At 39.0% G+C, this 14447-nt stretch overlaps 1 protein-coding gene across 2 annotated transcripts in view; it reads left to right on the plus strand.

Moving 5' to 3' along the window:
• AFAP1 (actin filament associated protein 1) overlaps positions 1-7424 on the plus strand; it is a 61622-nt gene extending 54198 nt beyond the window's left edge. For both annotated transcript variants that reach the window (XM_010284472.1, XM_010284473.1), the window contains 4 exons: positions 247-411; positions 998-1188; positions 1921-2082; positions 6926-7424. In XM_010284472.1, the coding sequence (XP_010282774.1) occupies positions 247-411; positions 998-1188; positions 1921-2082; positions 6926-6952 (545 nt within the window). In that variant the 3' untranslated portion in view covers positions 6953-7424. The remainder of the gene's footprint in view (positions 1-246; positions 412-997; positions 1189-1920; positions 2083-6925) is intronic.
• Positions 7425-14447: the final 7023 nt, after the last annotated feature.

Genomic DNA, 14447 nt, shown 5'->3' on the forward strand with positions numbered 1-14447 from the left:
AGTTTTACTGTTGATACAACCAAGTCACTGAGGCAATGAGCTGCCTAAACAGCTGAGGAAGTACATATACACAAACATGCATATATGCTATAGAGGCCTGTTTTATCCAAAGTTAAGTTGAGAAAATTTCTTTGGTGTGTATATCTGTAATTTTTACATGTCCATTTTAAACTGTAATCAAAGTTTGAATGGGAATGGGCAGGGACTGACAGGATCAGATAACTAACTACAATCCAATATATACAGACGCAGAGCAATACAAATATGGCAAGAATCGTGTGGAGGCAGATGCAAAGAGATTACAAAGCAAAGAAGAGGAGCTGCTAAAAAGGAAAGAAGCACTCCGGAATAGGCTGGCCCAGCTCCGAAAAGAAAGAAAAGATCTACGCGCTGCCATTGAAGTCAATGCTGGTATGAGGTGCTTTTTTTTGTGCTGAATTCTGCCCTGGGTAGGCTGAGTTATCCAAATAATAGATTTGTATTCTGTGCTGAAGACCTGCCACTACATGAGGTTTGGTTTTGATGTTAAACTATACTCTGTAATGTCTATATTAGGTTTTTATATATGTGTGTGTGTATTGCGTGTGTGTATATAATGTGTGTGTGCACACATCTGTGCGCGTGTGTGTGTGTATGTATAGGTATATATGTGTGTGTCTATATAGACACTTATGACATTACATGGATGGGGACTTAAGCAGAACATGGGAATAATTTTATTGTGACTGGCTAATTATATTTTCATGACATGGAAAAATTACAAAATACATACTGACATGAAAGTAGGCTAGAAACCTAGGGAAGGTGCCTGAAAGAAAGCATTTTATTTCTTTCACTAAGCTTTTTACATGAAAAAATGCTTTTTGCAAAGCACATAATTTTTTTGTGAAGTCACATTTTTAGACACCTTATTCGTTACTTTTTTAAAAAGCAAATAATTTCTGTAAATGTCAATTTAAGCCTCTTGTTGAAATAACAACATCTCTGTGTATGACAGGCAGGAAGACCCAAGTGATTCTTGAAGACAAGTTAAAGAAGTTGGAAGAGGAGTGTAAGCAGAAGGAGGCTGAGCGTGTAAACCTGGAGTTAGAACTGACCGAGGTGAAGGAGAGCCTTAAGAAAGCCTTGGCTGGTGGCATCACACTGGGCTTGGCTATTGAGCCCAAGTCAGGAACGTCAAGCCCACAGGTATGCAAAGCCATTAAACATGCAAATCCTGGTACTATGGGCTGGGAGTGCTCTGCCTTCTCAGCTCCAGTAAAATGAGTGGGAACTGAGAGTTTTCAAAATGTGTATTAAGCCCAGGAAATAAGAGCAGAACTAAATGCCTTTCTGCACTATTTGCATTTTTCATCTGTATCTGGTGTACTTTTATGTCTACCTGCAGTGGGGCCCAGGTAGACATGGAAATCACAGGCAGTATGTGTTAGGATAATGTGCAAAAGCTGACACCTCATTGTCCTCAATAAGTGTAAAAGTGCATAACCTGTGACGTTGCTTCATCCCAGGAAGATTTACATGCACCAAAATCATGATGAAGTGACTGAGACCTACTTGTGTCGGTCCCCTAAGAGTAACTGTCATCCTTTGCAAGGGCTGCATCTCACACATTCGCAGTGGAGCATGGTAATCCTGGTTTATGCTATGGATCTGTGTCAGAGGCAGCCAACAGAAGGATCAGAGGGATGCGTCAATTCTGCCAGATGACCCAATGTTGTTTAATCACAGAGAATTAACTTTAATTTTTATCACAGAACAAATGTTTTGTTTTCTTTCATTCTAACCCCTTTTTCATTTATCCATCATTATATAATGAATATGACTTCTCTAAAAAAAATTCTGCAGTTCTAAGTCTAGATAGAAAATATTGCTCGGGACTATTTGAAGGAAACTCAGTATAGGGTTTTCATTCTTTATTAGTCTCCAATTTTCAAGCACCGAACTTTGGAAAACTCTCCAATCTCCAGTTGTGATACCAGTGATACTGAATGCTCAATACCTGTGAACAGCGCAGCAGCTCTGAAGCGACCTCCCTCGTCAAATAATTCTCCATGTCGAGGCCATGTTCTTCGAAAAGCAAAGGTGAGAAGACTTATGTCCAGTTTTCTCTGTCTGTCCTTTTTTCTTACTTTTAAAAAAATCTTACTTGCTTGTGGCGGGACAGAGACCAAGGAGGAGAGAGGAGAAGTTGGTTCCTGCTGCTTCTGTGGGGGAAATTTAGCTTTAAGAAGAGACTGTGCCATATCTAAATTATTTGTATTACTACATAAATACTGCTGATGTTGGCAAACCTTTTGCAGAAGAATTGGTAAGTAGTTTGGGAGATTTGAGTCTACTCTCTCATTTCCTGTTTTTCTCTGTTCCTTTATAGATTTAATTTGTAAGGTAAGTGATCTGTGATGTACATAGTCTATCTAAAATTCATAAAGTTACGCTAATCTGTATAGCAGAGAAGTGGTTAAAAGAGCAGTTATAGTAAGTGTTCTGAAACGACACAAGATCAGGTCTAATCTTTGCCAGCTGGTGCAAGAAAAGAATGGTTCTACATTATGATAACCAACAACGTGTTGTGCAAGTATCTACAAGTACATTTAAAGTAGAAATTGAATTAATTTAATTTAGTCTCACAAGTACCAGGCTAAAGTTTGAGGTCCTCTTCTACTGTTAGAGTTTTCTAATTTTTGTGCTTTAGTTTAAATAATGAGATTTTTATGACCATTTTTTCGTCTAAATTTTCTAGCAACATAAGCATGTGGGCGACACATAACCAAGGGTGACAGTAATAGCATTGGCCCAAGCTTTTGTTGATTAAGTAGTTCACTGCTAATTGTAAACAATAATAATAATAGACGTTTGTCTTTCATGCAGTCCAGTTCTTTTTTCAAAACAGCGACGTATTCTGTATAGGGATTTTTTGTTAGTAACTTTTGTTATGTTGTCTTCATTGATTATATACATATACAGTGACTGAGCATGAGGCTGACACCTAAATGTAGTAGGTACTGAAAACTCATCATCTCAACAAATGTTTTAGTTTTCTGGGACATCCTAATCTCTCTGTTTCCTCGCCCCGCGCCCCTTTAACCTCTCTACATTGCCCAGGCCATGAATTACTTCTCCCACTGTACCTTATGTGAGAGCTTCCTCACCCTTCTTCTACCACCATTTCCTCCATCCTTTCCGTGGACATCAGCTGCCTTTCCTGCCAGTTAGCCCGATTCATTTAGGTTCAACTGAGAATAGTTACATTCAATGTAATAGGTTTCACTTTTATTTAGCTGAAGTCTGCTGCTTGGGTGTCAAAGCTGAAGAAGGATTCATGTGCTCTAAAGCTTATCTGTGTATTCCAATTATACCCTAATTTGTCTCGTAAAGATACCATCTGTAGCTATACACTTCATCTCAGATTTGCATGTTAGCACGGCGTTACTCAGGGAATGCAGTCTAGCAGAGCACAGTCCTTAAGAAAGGGAGCGTGGATTTGTGTGGTACACTGGACAGGCACATTAAAGCCAGCCATTTGATCTTTACAGCTGGAGAAACCTGGGCACTATAAAAATCTAAACATTTTTGTTGTAAAGAATACCTTCCAGCTGTAGTACATTATTTATGCTTAGCATATACCATGCAGGAAAAACCCTGCTGTGTTGCTCGATATCGCTGTACTTCGGATGGCACGAGAGGTTGGTGCCTCACTATAGAGGAATCTTGGATGTGAGATTAGGCTAAAAAGAAAGGATATGGAGCTGCTAAGTATATTTGCCATCCTGGGAAAAGCAACTCAAAGTATCCAATTCAGCTTTAACAGCTTTTTCCTAAAACCTCATGCACTAAATATCGAGGGTGAAGTTTTGCTCGGTATTATTAGATGTTAGTATTATTATAATACATTATTATATTGTATTAGTATTATTAGATATGCAGTTAGGTAGTGCAACCCAAGCTGGACTCGGCCCATTCGCAAGGCGCTGCAGCCCAAGTCTGCCATCAGGTGTGCGTCTGCAGCACACCCCGCTTTCGGGGGACGTTAACTGTACATGTGCGAGGGTGGAATTTGGCTTTCAATTCTTTTGGCCTTTTGCAGTTATGCGTGACCCCAGGCCTTATAGATGTGGCTAAAGAAAGGGCGTCACACGTGAGTATCCCATAGCGGAACTTACTTGGCTTCTCCACGCATGGATGTCAGTGCATTATGTGGGAGTGAAACAGATTTCACGTCTGTGCTAGCGCTTGCATCTTCAGCAACTGGCAAACCTCCCAGCGTTATGAGGGAGTTGTATAAGCCTTCAAAATGTCGGATTATTTTTTTTCCCCACCCTGGTATGTATTTTGAGTGTACTGAATGCCTCCCTTCTTGCTCTTTCCTTGCATGAAGGATGCTGAGTCTGTCACCAGCCAGCCCTGTGTTTGCAGCCACCCTCATGTCACCGTCCCGCTAATGAGCCCGCAGCGCTGCGCTGCTCCCTGCTGCGTCACGCGTGCGCTGTGCAGCCCGCTCTGGCAGAGCCCTGTGGCACAGCAATGCCGCGGAGGGGAGCCGAGGCACCTGAGGCAGCGAGCTGGGGAGCTGCTCCACCAAAATCTCTCTCCTCTCAGGTGCACTGACACGAGAGGGAAGTAGAGGGAGAAGCAAGAGGACAGATCTAGTGTTACATCTAAGAAGTAGGAGCCATTTGGGGATTGACTGTTCAGGACATACACTGTACATATATGCATACATACATTTGGATTTTTTAACTTGTCTGTTTGTAACATGCTTTTCATTTTTTTTAGAACGTGATAACACATATTTTTAAGTCAGAAGGCATTTTAATTGTAATTTTGTTAATCTCTGCTTGGCTGGAAGTGGAGAATGTATTAAAACCATGCTTTTAATTCTTTTTAGAACGTGATAACACATATTTTTAAGAAGTCAGAAGGCATTTTAATTGTAATTTTGTTAATCTCTGCTTGGCTGGAAGTGGAGAATGTATTAAAACGTGGAAAACAATATTCACCATTAGCATACCTGGAGAAGTAAAATCCTCCAAGTATCGTTGCTGTACAAGAAAAACAATTACTGAATATGTCACATTTCAAATGAATTTCTAAAACCAAATCGTTATGTGTAGCAAGGAAAGGGCAGTGACTATTTCCGATCTGTTTTCAAAACTAGCAGACTGGTGAGCAGTCACTGGTCAGCAGCGTACATTGTGCTTATTTTCAGGGACTGGAGAAGAAAACGAGCTCTCCCAGTTTCCCAGCTCCCAGTCAGGCTGTCAATGTTGACTTAAACATTCTTTCAATGGCATGAACCTGCCTGAGGAATGGAAACAAAGAAAAAGTTCCTTCTGCACCTGCAAAAGAAGCTACTGCTTTCAAGGCTTATTTAACGCTTAGAAAAATTCTCCTCCCAGTTGCTTCGCCAGCGACTTCCTTGAGTGCTTTGGCAGCATGTACATAGAGAATATACATTTAATATCCTTTTAGAAGTAATTTAGTGTTTACCAATACTGTGCTTGAAGTTTAGGTTTACCATAATTTGAAGTGTAAAACTGAACACTTAAAATATATTATATTTTAATAAAAATACCACTTAAATGAAGGATCCCCCCCCCAAGATTAAAAAAAAGTAATAAATTATTGTCTCCCAGCTCTAAACCCAAGGTCTTTCTTCTTGTATTGCTAAAGCAGCCACTGTGACCTTTACTGTTGCTTTACAATGGTTGAAGAGGTCATGGTGTCATGCAGCTGTTTAGCCAAAACTAATGCTATTACTGCTTTCAGCAGCAGAAACAGATATTTACATGGATAAGTAACGGGTTTCAGTCAGAGCTCTTAAATGTTGTGGAATGAGTGCTAAACTCAGGAATTCAGGTTGGGAGCCAAGTCAGCAGGCTGCCTGCAAGAGTATCTCTGCAGCGTAGATGGGTGGGAGAAAAATCTGTAGACCCCACTGCTTGGCTACAAACAGCTGGGCGTTTGCTCCACAGAGATTACTTCAGCGAGAGGCCAACTCCTTTGTATCTTTGTTATCTTCTGATTGCTGTAAGGGTGTGATTCAGGGAGTAGGTACAGTGTGGATGTCCTAGGCTGAGCCCATCCCTCTTCCACTCTTCTGCTTCTCTACTCAAGAGCCACAGGTTTGATTTAACTGGGTGTTTAGCTGTAGGAATCTCATGACTTTCCCTTATGTGGCAGAAGACATGGCAATACCTTGCTCTGAGATGTGTGGATGAAAGCATTATAGATTATGATGTGCTTTGCTGTGGGTGGTAGGTGACATTTTCTTCAGCTGATGGGGAAACTGAGGCACAGAAAGGCAAAGTTATTTCTTTAACTTGCTGAGTAATAGCTCAACTTGGATTATGTATACAGGATGCAAATGCAATGTAAACTAACTTGTTTCTTACCCTGCTTATAAGCCTCTCTACTTTAGTAAGTTGCCCTTTTTAACCACAGAAACGTGTGTCTGCCATGAGATTTATAATAAAAAAACTTGAAGAGTAGTAAAGCAATCACTTGTTGTCAGCTGTGAGAGCTATTGAGTGCTTCCTGCTGTCTTGTGCAAGTAAGTTAGAAAGCCCAATATGCTAAAGCAGCCTCTCCCTTATTCAGCTCCAGCTGAGTGCTTTAGACCAACTGTGGTGTGCAAATTTGCTCCCCAAGTCCCTTCTGCAGAAAACAAACCTGACTTATTCGCACTGTGCTAAAGTTGCCATATATAGTTCGCAGAGGGGTGGAAGCTGTGCACAGACGATATCAGGATATACTCATTAGCATTCCCTAACTAATTTGTGGGCAAAAGGCTGGGTCCAGTAAATGGAAAAAAACTGTTACTGACCTCAGCTGGCTTTGGCTTAGCAGGTCCGATGACATCAGTGAAATAAATACCCTGATTTCTCTAACATTTTCCCTATCTTTTTTTTTTTCCCCACCCTTCCAGGAATGGGAGATGAAAAATGGAACATAAATATAGAAAAACCACTCAATTTCCATAAAGGCCTTACCTGTTATGGACCAAGACATAGGCTGCAAAAGACTCGTCTGAAAGGTGGTATCAAGCGATACAACATAAGAGGTTTTATAATTCTGTTAAGTTAATGGTAGCTTGGCGCTAATTTGCCTGTATTCCCTCTACTGTATTGCTGTGTAACTATGTGTGCCCCTTTTTATTAGCTGTAATTCTGTATTTCCAACTTCACCGGTAAAGAAAATGAAAACCAAAAAAAACAACCCAATCATAGTAAGTAAAAAGGAGCATAAAGTCACAGTTGAAAGTTTACTTTGCTGAAACAGCATAGACCAGCGATGTTAATTACATCATATCAGATGGCCTGAACACCACTGAAGACTGGTGCGTCAAGACCGATGTGAAATCATTATGGATAAGAAGTACTCTTACAGACTTTGCGAGGTCTGCCACAGAGGTGGCTGAGTGAAGTCTTGCTCATTAGCAGTTGCCTTGCTGCTAGCCGTTCATATGGCAAACGGAAGAAACGTGCTCACAGAAATGGCATGGCTCGCTTGGCCAGGAAGACAGGAGCTCTTCAGTGCTGCTGTCCTCTTCGCTGGTGTGAGACTGTGGGATCACACGACTCAGCTGTGAAGCATTTTTTGGATATTGTTGTAGACAGATGCTTTTGTCATTGGGAGATACAAAGCTGCCATACTTTGAAAAAAATGCATTTTAGTACGTTCTCTTTATTACTGTTCCAAAGCACCGGTTGTTTTCACAGGTCATGTTGTCAAACTATGATTTGTTCCTGATTTTTTTAAAAAGGCAAACAGGTATTTTTAGATACTGTTTCTTTTCTATACTTTTTGAAAAAGAGAAAGAAAACATAATTGAAATTAATCCTCAACAGAAAATGGCAACTCAGAATAGCTTATGCAGTCAGTCTTGTTTTGTTTTTTATGATATAGTATTGTTAAACTTGAGTTATAGAACACTGCTGTACTTAGTTTCCTTCGTCTTTTCAGACCTCAGCTATTATTTTTTAGGAAGATGGATTGAAAAGATGATAGTTTTCAGACTCTTTTATAAACAGTTTTACAAAAAATGGGGATTTTCTTAGACAGGAGTCCACTTCTGTTTACTAGGAAACAGCATGTTGTGTTTTAGTCTGTAAAATTATAGAAATCTGTTGTTCTTTGTCTTCATCCATGTCACTCCTGAGAACTTATATGCACTAAATTGCCAACTAAAGTCCTTCAAAATCCCAAGATTGGCTTTAAAAAATCAGGAGAGAGCGAGGAGGGAAAAAATTACATATATTGAGTTGGATTCTTTTAATTTTTTTTCTGTGTTTTTTTTTAAGCCTTTTGTAGAGCCTTCACATTCTCAAGGGTTTTTTTCTCCTCAACTGTGAGGACTAGAAAATTACTTTAATTAAAAAAAAATAAAATACTACTCATACTTTGAGATAATCACAGATGTTAAGGCTGGAGTCTTGATAATTAGTTCAGACTTGCAATTAAAACCACAGATGTTGTCAAGACAGTTATCAAGGATCACATCCATTTATAGCCCAGCCTATAGTTTTGTCTCCTACCTTTAGGAATAGGTAGGAGACAAATAGGTGTGTAACTCTCAAAGGGTGCACTGGGATTCCCAGCTGAGCTGGGTGACAGAGGACTTCCCACAGGATCTGATGGGATTTGAAGGCACAGAGCTGTCAGAAAGGCTTGATAGCTGATAAGACACAGGTCCTGTTCCCAAATGCAATTAGTGCCAGGGATCCCATTGACCTCAGCAGAGTAGAAATGAGGCCCAAAATGAGAAAAGGCTCTTTGCTTCTTGGGACTATGCTTTGTACAAAGTGCCACAGGAATGCAGATACAGTAGGGAAGCAAGTGTCAGTGTGGTTTTTCACTGAAACCAGGATTTTTTAATATTATTTTAGGTCATCTGCTTACTTACTAACTCTATAAGTGGAGGGCACATTCTATGCTGTATGACTATGGAAAAAACAGTATCAAGTTCCCATAAATATTAGCAGAAACAAATTTGAAGCAAAAGTAAGTTCATTTAGGCTTTTTATTTCAAATTAAGTTATTTATTTGTATATTTCAATAAATATTTAATTTATATCTGTACATATTTATGATGCAAATTAGGCTTCTAGTCAACGTTTGCAATGATGTAACAGTTGCCATTAAGAAGTGGTCCCGCATCAAGTAATGCAGAGTAGTCAAAAGCCAAATCACTTGGCTTGTTTACCCCATATTGGCATTGTATTTTCCACCCCCTATATCCCATGGAAAAAAAAATAGATCCTTGGCAAGGACAGGTTTTAATCCATGCCTGAGATAGAAGCATGCAAATTCCCGTCCGAGCAAACAGAAACCGTGTGGTGCTGGGGCCATGCTGGCAACCCCAGTCCCGGCGCCGCAGTCTTCTGCTCTGCCATAGCTGCTGATTGCCCTTGGCACCTATAGCGCCCGCTGCAGCAGGGGCTGCCGGCAAAATTAAACATCTTTCACCCTTCCTCCAGCAAAGGCTCCATAAAGCCACCACCGCGCCCTCACCCCCAGCCTGGCACGTACTGTAATTGTTTGTCTCTAATGCATAAGCACATTCTCTAACGTGTAAGTACATCGGTACCATTGCAGTATGCATTAGTGACGTCTATTCTATATAATGGCCAAGGCTTTGAAAGGAGCAAAACAAAAAAACCTCCAGAAATAACCTCTCTATAACCACATTCGGTGCTGTGAAATGTACTCTGTTTTCTTGAATAGTACTATTGCTGTACAGTTTTTTATAAAAAGCGACAGGGCTTGTGTTTTCAACCTTTTTAGATTTCAGGATCACCAGGCAAAGTCAGCAATAGAGCAGCATGACTTTTGTATTTTAAACCATTGCATTTCTGTGTCTTTTAAGAAAATGTTACACTTGTGCTTCCTCAACAAACTCCTGTTACTGGACCAGGTGCTTTTTTAATTGTTTTTTTATGGGTGATGCTTTAAAAAAAAAAAAAAACCACAAAAAACCACATTATAACTTTGGGGGATCGAAGGTGTTTTTTTAAAGCTATGATTGTGGCAATTTGATTTTTCAAATAGAGAATGCTTACTTTAGTATCAATTTTTGTTAAAGACACTTTCAAATTAATTGGCCCAGGCTGTATGTTGTAAGATAATGTTCTCATATTAAGAATGTAATTATTTCCTTATTGTATTTTTTAAAAAACAAATTCATATTTAAAAATCTCTGTGAAAAAAGCATGAAAGAAACATGAAAAAAGTTTTTGTTTTATTTTTGTTATTGGATATGTTGGCAGTGCCCATTATAATTGACTGTAAATATAGTCTTTCTACTGTATTTCTCAATGTATTTAAGTTGTTTGACACACAGTCATGGAAACTTCTGCTAAAACAAAAAAAAAGGTCCAAAATAGACCCACCTACAAATGTGTGTCTTAGTAGCTTCAACTAACTTTATGCCTTTCTAGTTTATTCTTCAGAAAGTCTTTCAGAGTGTGAAAAAAGACTGGCACCTGGTAGGTGCGACAGATCCAAGACCATTATTAATAAAGTTACCTGTTAAAAAAAGAAGTATTTGCAGTGTTGTTTCTTGGTATTTGTCAGTGTAATAAGTAGGTGGCACCTTAGCAGGACACCCACAATAGTCCTCCTCAGCCAAGTACCATTCTCCCGTGCCAGTCAGGTGAAAAATGCTTGGACAGGTTAGAATTAGCATGTTTTTTTGGTATCATCAGTTCTGTTCCCATTTAACTGCGCAATGGCCTTCTGCAACTTGGATGCAGCCTGTCTAAGGGACAGCCCAGCAATGAAAAATGGAAGTTTTCTGTATTTAGAGCTCATAGCAGAAGTTACCACTTACTTATTGAGTGTTACTGCATCAGTTTGCTTAGATGTCAGCCCCATTAATAAATAATGTAAAACTGTAAAACATTAAAAATTACCCCTAAGAAATTAAAGTGATCAAAATCAAACCGAGCTAATTATCAGGCTACTTAACTAGGAATATAGTGATTCCTTACAGATGACTGACAGATTAGCTTGAGAACTGATAAGCCATAATTACTGCTTGTTGCTTTTCCTAAATTTAGCTCTTGCTCCCATTACACTAAAATTATTACCAAATGTCATACTTAAATGGAAAATACATTTTGGCAAACTCAGGGAAGCAGTATTGCAGAGTAGTCTAATTGCTTTCATTTCTGTACTTGCAGCCTCCTTGACATCAGGAAAGAAAGGTGGTCAGCGTTTGTAAAACATGTCATGGTAGGATAACTAATAAGAATTGTCTCTTAAGTAGACACAGCATTTTGTCTGCTTAATCAAAGCTCATAACCCTTCACTGCCTTCTGTCAATTAAAAAGCTTTCAAAAGCCAAGCAAATTATTAGTATTTCTCTAGAGAAAGAATGTCTGTAGAAAAGATATATATAGGACAAGTATAAATACATATGTTATATATAAATTATATCTTCAGAATAGTTGTACTATATAATAGATACTACTATCATAGTATAAAAGTATGTATCAAAAATTACAAAATGAATACCTTAAGTTACTCAGGCTCATGGCCTAAAAAAGCCTTAAAGAGGATCTTAGTGTTTTTCTAAGCTACATTTAATACTTGGTCTTCCCAGCCGCATCCCAAAGGCATTCAATATGAAAGACCCCACCAACACCTAAATTACTCCATTGCAGTTTATTCTTGCAGGTGGACACCCACATTGTAAGCATTGCAGTGCTTTAATGTCAAGTTCTTTTTTTAATGTTTTGGGGTTTTTTTTAATTTGTGCTCAAGTTGAGCACCATCAGACGCTTCATTACAGTACGTAATCACAGGGCTTTATGAAGAAGGACTCCTTGCAAGAGAATGAACGATGCCAAATGTGACACCATTTTTTGAATAGAGAGGGAAAAAATCAGGAAACACAGAATTTTACAGCTGTACTGGGCAAATTGACAGATGGTGTAATAGAGTGAAGAGTTATTGAACAGACTGAGAAATCAGCGTACTTGGGTGGAGTCAACACAGGTTTTATACTGGTGTGCCATTGCTCACAAAGTGCTGAGAGGTCTGTGAGGCTGCTAATGAGCATCCAGGAAAAGAACATATTCCGCTTGGATTTCTTCAACAGACTTTTGACAAGGTCTGTCACCAAAGAGGTTTAAGTAGCTACTGGACGAAAGGAAAAGACACAATTGGGTCAAAAACTGGTTGGTAAGCAAACAAAAAATAGGGCGCAATTTCTCTATTTCCAGTGGCCTTGGGATCCCAAGGGCTGGGGTCTGAGCCTTGTGCATATCAGAATAATTTAAATAATTGGGGGAAAAATGAGATGAAAAATCTGCAGTTACTAATTAATTCAGGATAGTAAGCCAACTACAAGGATTTCCAAAAATACCTTTCACAACCTTACCAGTGATTAAAATGTCAGAAGAAATTCAACATAGATAAATGTAGAAAGAACTGTCTGTGGTAAGAAAAGAATAAAAAAATATAAAAAGCAACCCCAATTTAGACAATTATGAGCACCAAAATAGCTCTGACTACACCCAAAGATGATCATGAAGTTTTAATAGGTCCAAGAAGACATCCATGTACTGCACAGTAACAAAAAATGAAATAAAAAAAACCCAAACAAAAGCAAAAAACATCCTCTAGCAAATACCGCGTGGTCTAACATGCAGTAAGTAGCTCTAGACCCTGCCTGACCAAGACACACGTCACATCAGAGCGTGGGCTCTCAGCAAGAAAGCACCGGGGGCTGCAGGAGCACCTGACATCCGGGGCACCACACGCCCTCAGTGGTAAAGGGAACGCTGAGCTGCTGTGCACAGGACCTTGCAGAAACAAGCAGTAAAACACCCACCTACCACCTCTGATACCTCCACATCTGCTTTAGGACCTACAGAACATTATCCAAAATCTGGGCACTCAAAGTCATAAATAGATAAACTCATATGGTGCAAGAGCAGGAAAGAGGTCCAGAAGTACAGAAACCTCCCCATGCAGGGAAAAATAAGACTGATTTTGCAATTCAATTCAAAAGGAAAACAAAGGTAAGGGCTTTTCAGTGTGGAAAATACAATCTTGAGGAGGGGAAAGAATATGTTAAAAGCATGTAAAAATCATCAGCAGAATGTGACATGGGAATGAAATAGTCCTTGTCGCTAATGGTACGTAATCTGAGGGTGTCAAAACTAATGGGGCAGGTTCAAAACAACTACACAGAAGTACTTTCACTCACTGCCTAATTCAGCCATGGAACTTGTTGCCACAGAACTCTATGGATGCTAAAAGCTTATACAGGTCCATAAACAATAAGGAAAATTCATGGCAGAAAAGAATTAGTTAAGGCTGTTGAACCCAACGCTACCAGCTCCGAAGGAGAAAGGTCCAGCTCCACAGTGGACGGAGGCTGGAAGCGTGTCCCGGGTAAGTGTCCTTGCGTGCCTCCCCCGTTCCCCTGCCATATGGCTATTGATGAATGAAACTGGTTGCTTTCATAAAAGGCTATTTAATTTTTCCCACCAGCACTTACAAAAGCATTCTCTCCTATAAAATAATGTATCATCTTCTTTTCAATTTGATTTTTAAAGCAAGCATCTGTCTTAAGACGAAGACAATGCAATGTCATTCCTTCACAATATATTAGGTAACTGAAATAATTAAATTACATCAAGGATATTCCTCTTCAATAATCTCTCCTGGTGACAAGGAAATAATTTTCCGATTAGATTTTGTAGAATTACAGCTCAGTACAATTACAGCTACACAATCCTGAGTTGAATTTAACTCAAAAGCTTCATTCCTGGTTTCATTATTAATTTTTAAGTAGACTGATAATTACTGTCACTGAATTATTCCTTGGAATTATTACTTTTTTAACCTGTTTTTTTAGCATGTACTGCTGCTTCTGATTTTTTTGGAGGTTAACTTGTGGTGTGATGGTGTAATGATAAGAACAGATCCTTTTATCACATTAAAAATACACTGAGCAGCATTTGTAGCATTTTGCTTCAGCTTTTGAAAACCACGAGGGTCAGAGTATAGTAACAGTTATGTTGAGAACATACTCATATGGATTCCTATGAAAGCAAAGCATCTTTCAAGGCATAAATCACAAAAAGGGAAAAATGGAAAAGAAATCAGTGTCTTAATGGAAAACAGGAAAAAATATTGGCTGGTTTTTATGACTCAGAAGTTTTATTATAGAGACATAATTTATGATGATGTTGAAACCAGTTAAGCTTCAAAATAGCTTAGCAATTAATATGGCTTTGATAAGGACAGCAAAGGAAATAGAAGTGAAGTGATTATCTTATTCTCTTTTCCATGGAAATTGGTTTCTGAAGTAAAGTAGCCCTTCAGGTTAAGTATTAGCAAGTTTCATTTCATGTCGCATTCATGGGAACAGCTTGTCCATGTCTGTTCTCACTCTCACCCTTCCAACTCAGGAGCTTTCTTCAGGAAGAGCTATT

This window comes from Phaethon lepturus, unplaced genomic scaffold (genome assembly GCF_000687285.1).
Source record: "Phaethon lepturus isolate BGI_N335 unplaced genomic scaffold, ASM68728v1 scaffold10473, whole genome shotgun sequence".
Taxonomy (NCBI): Eukaryota; Metazoa; Chordata; class Aves; order Phaethontiformes; family Phaethontidae; genus Phaethon; species Phaethon lepturus.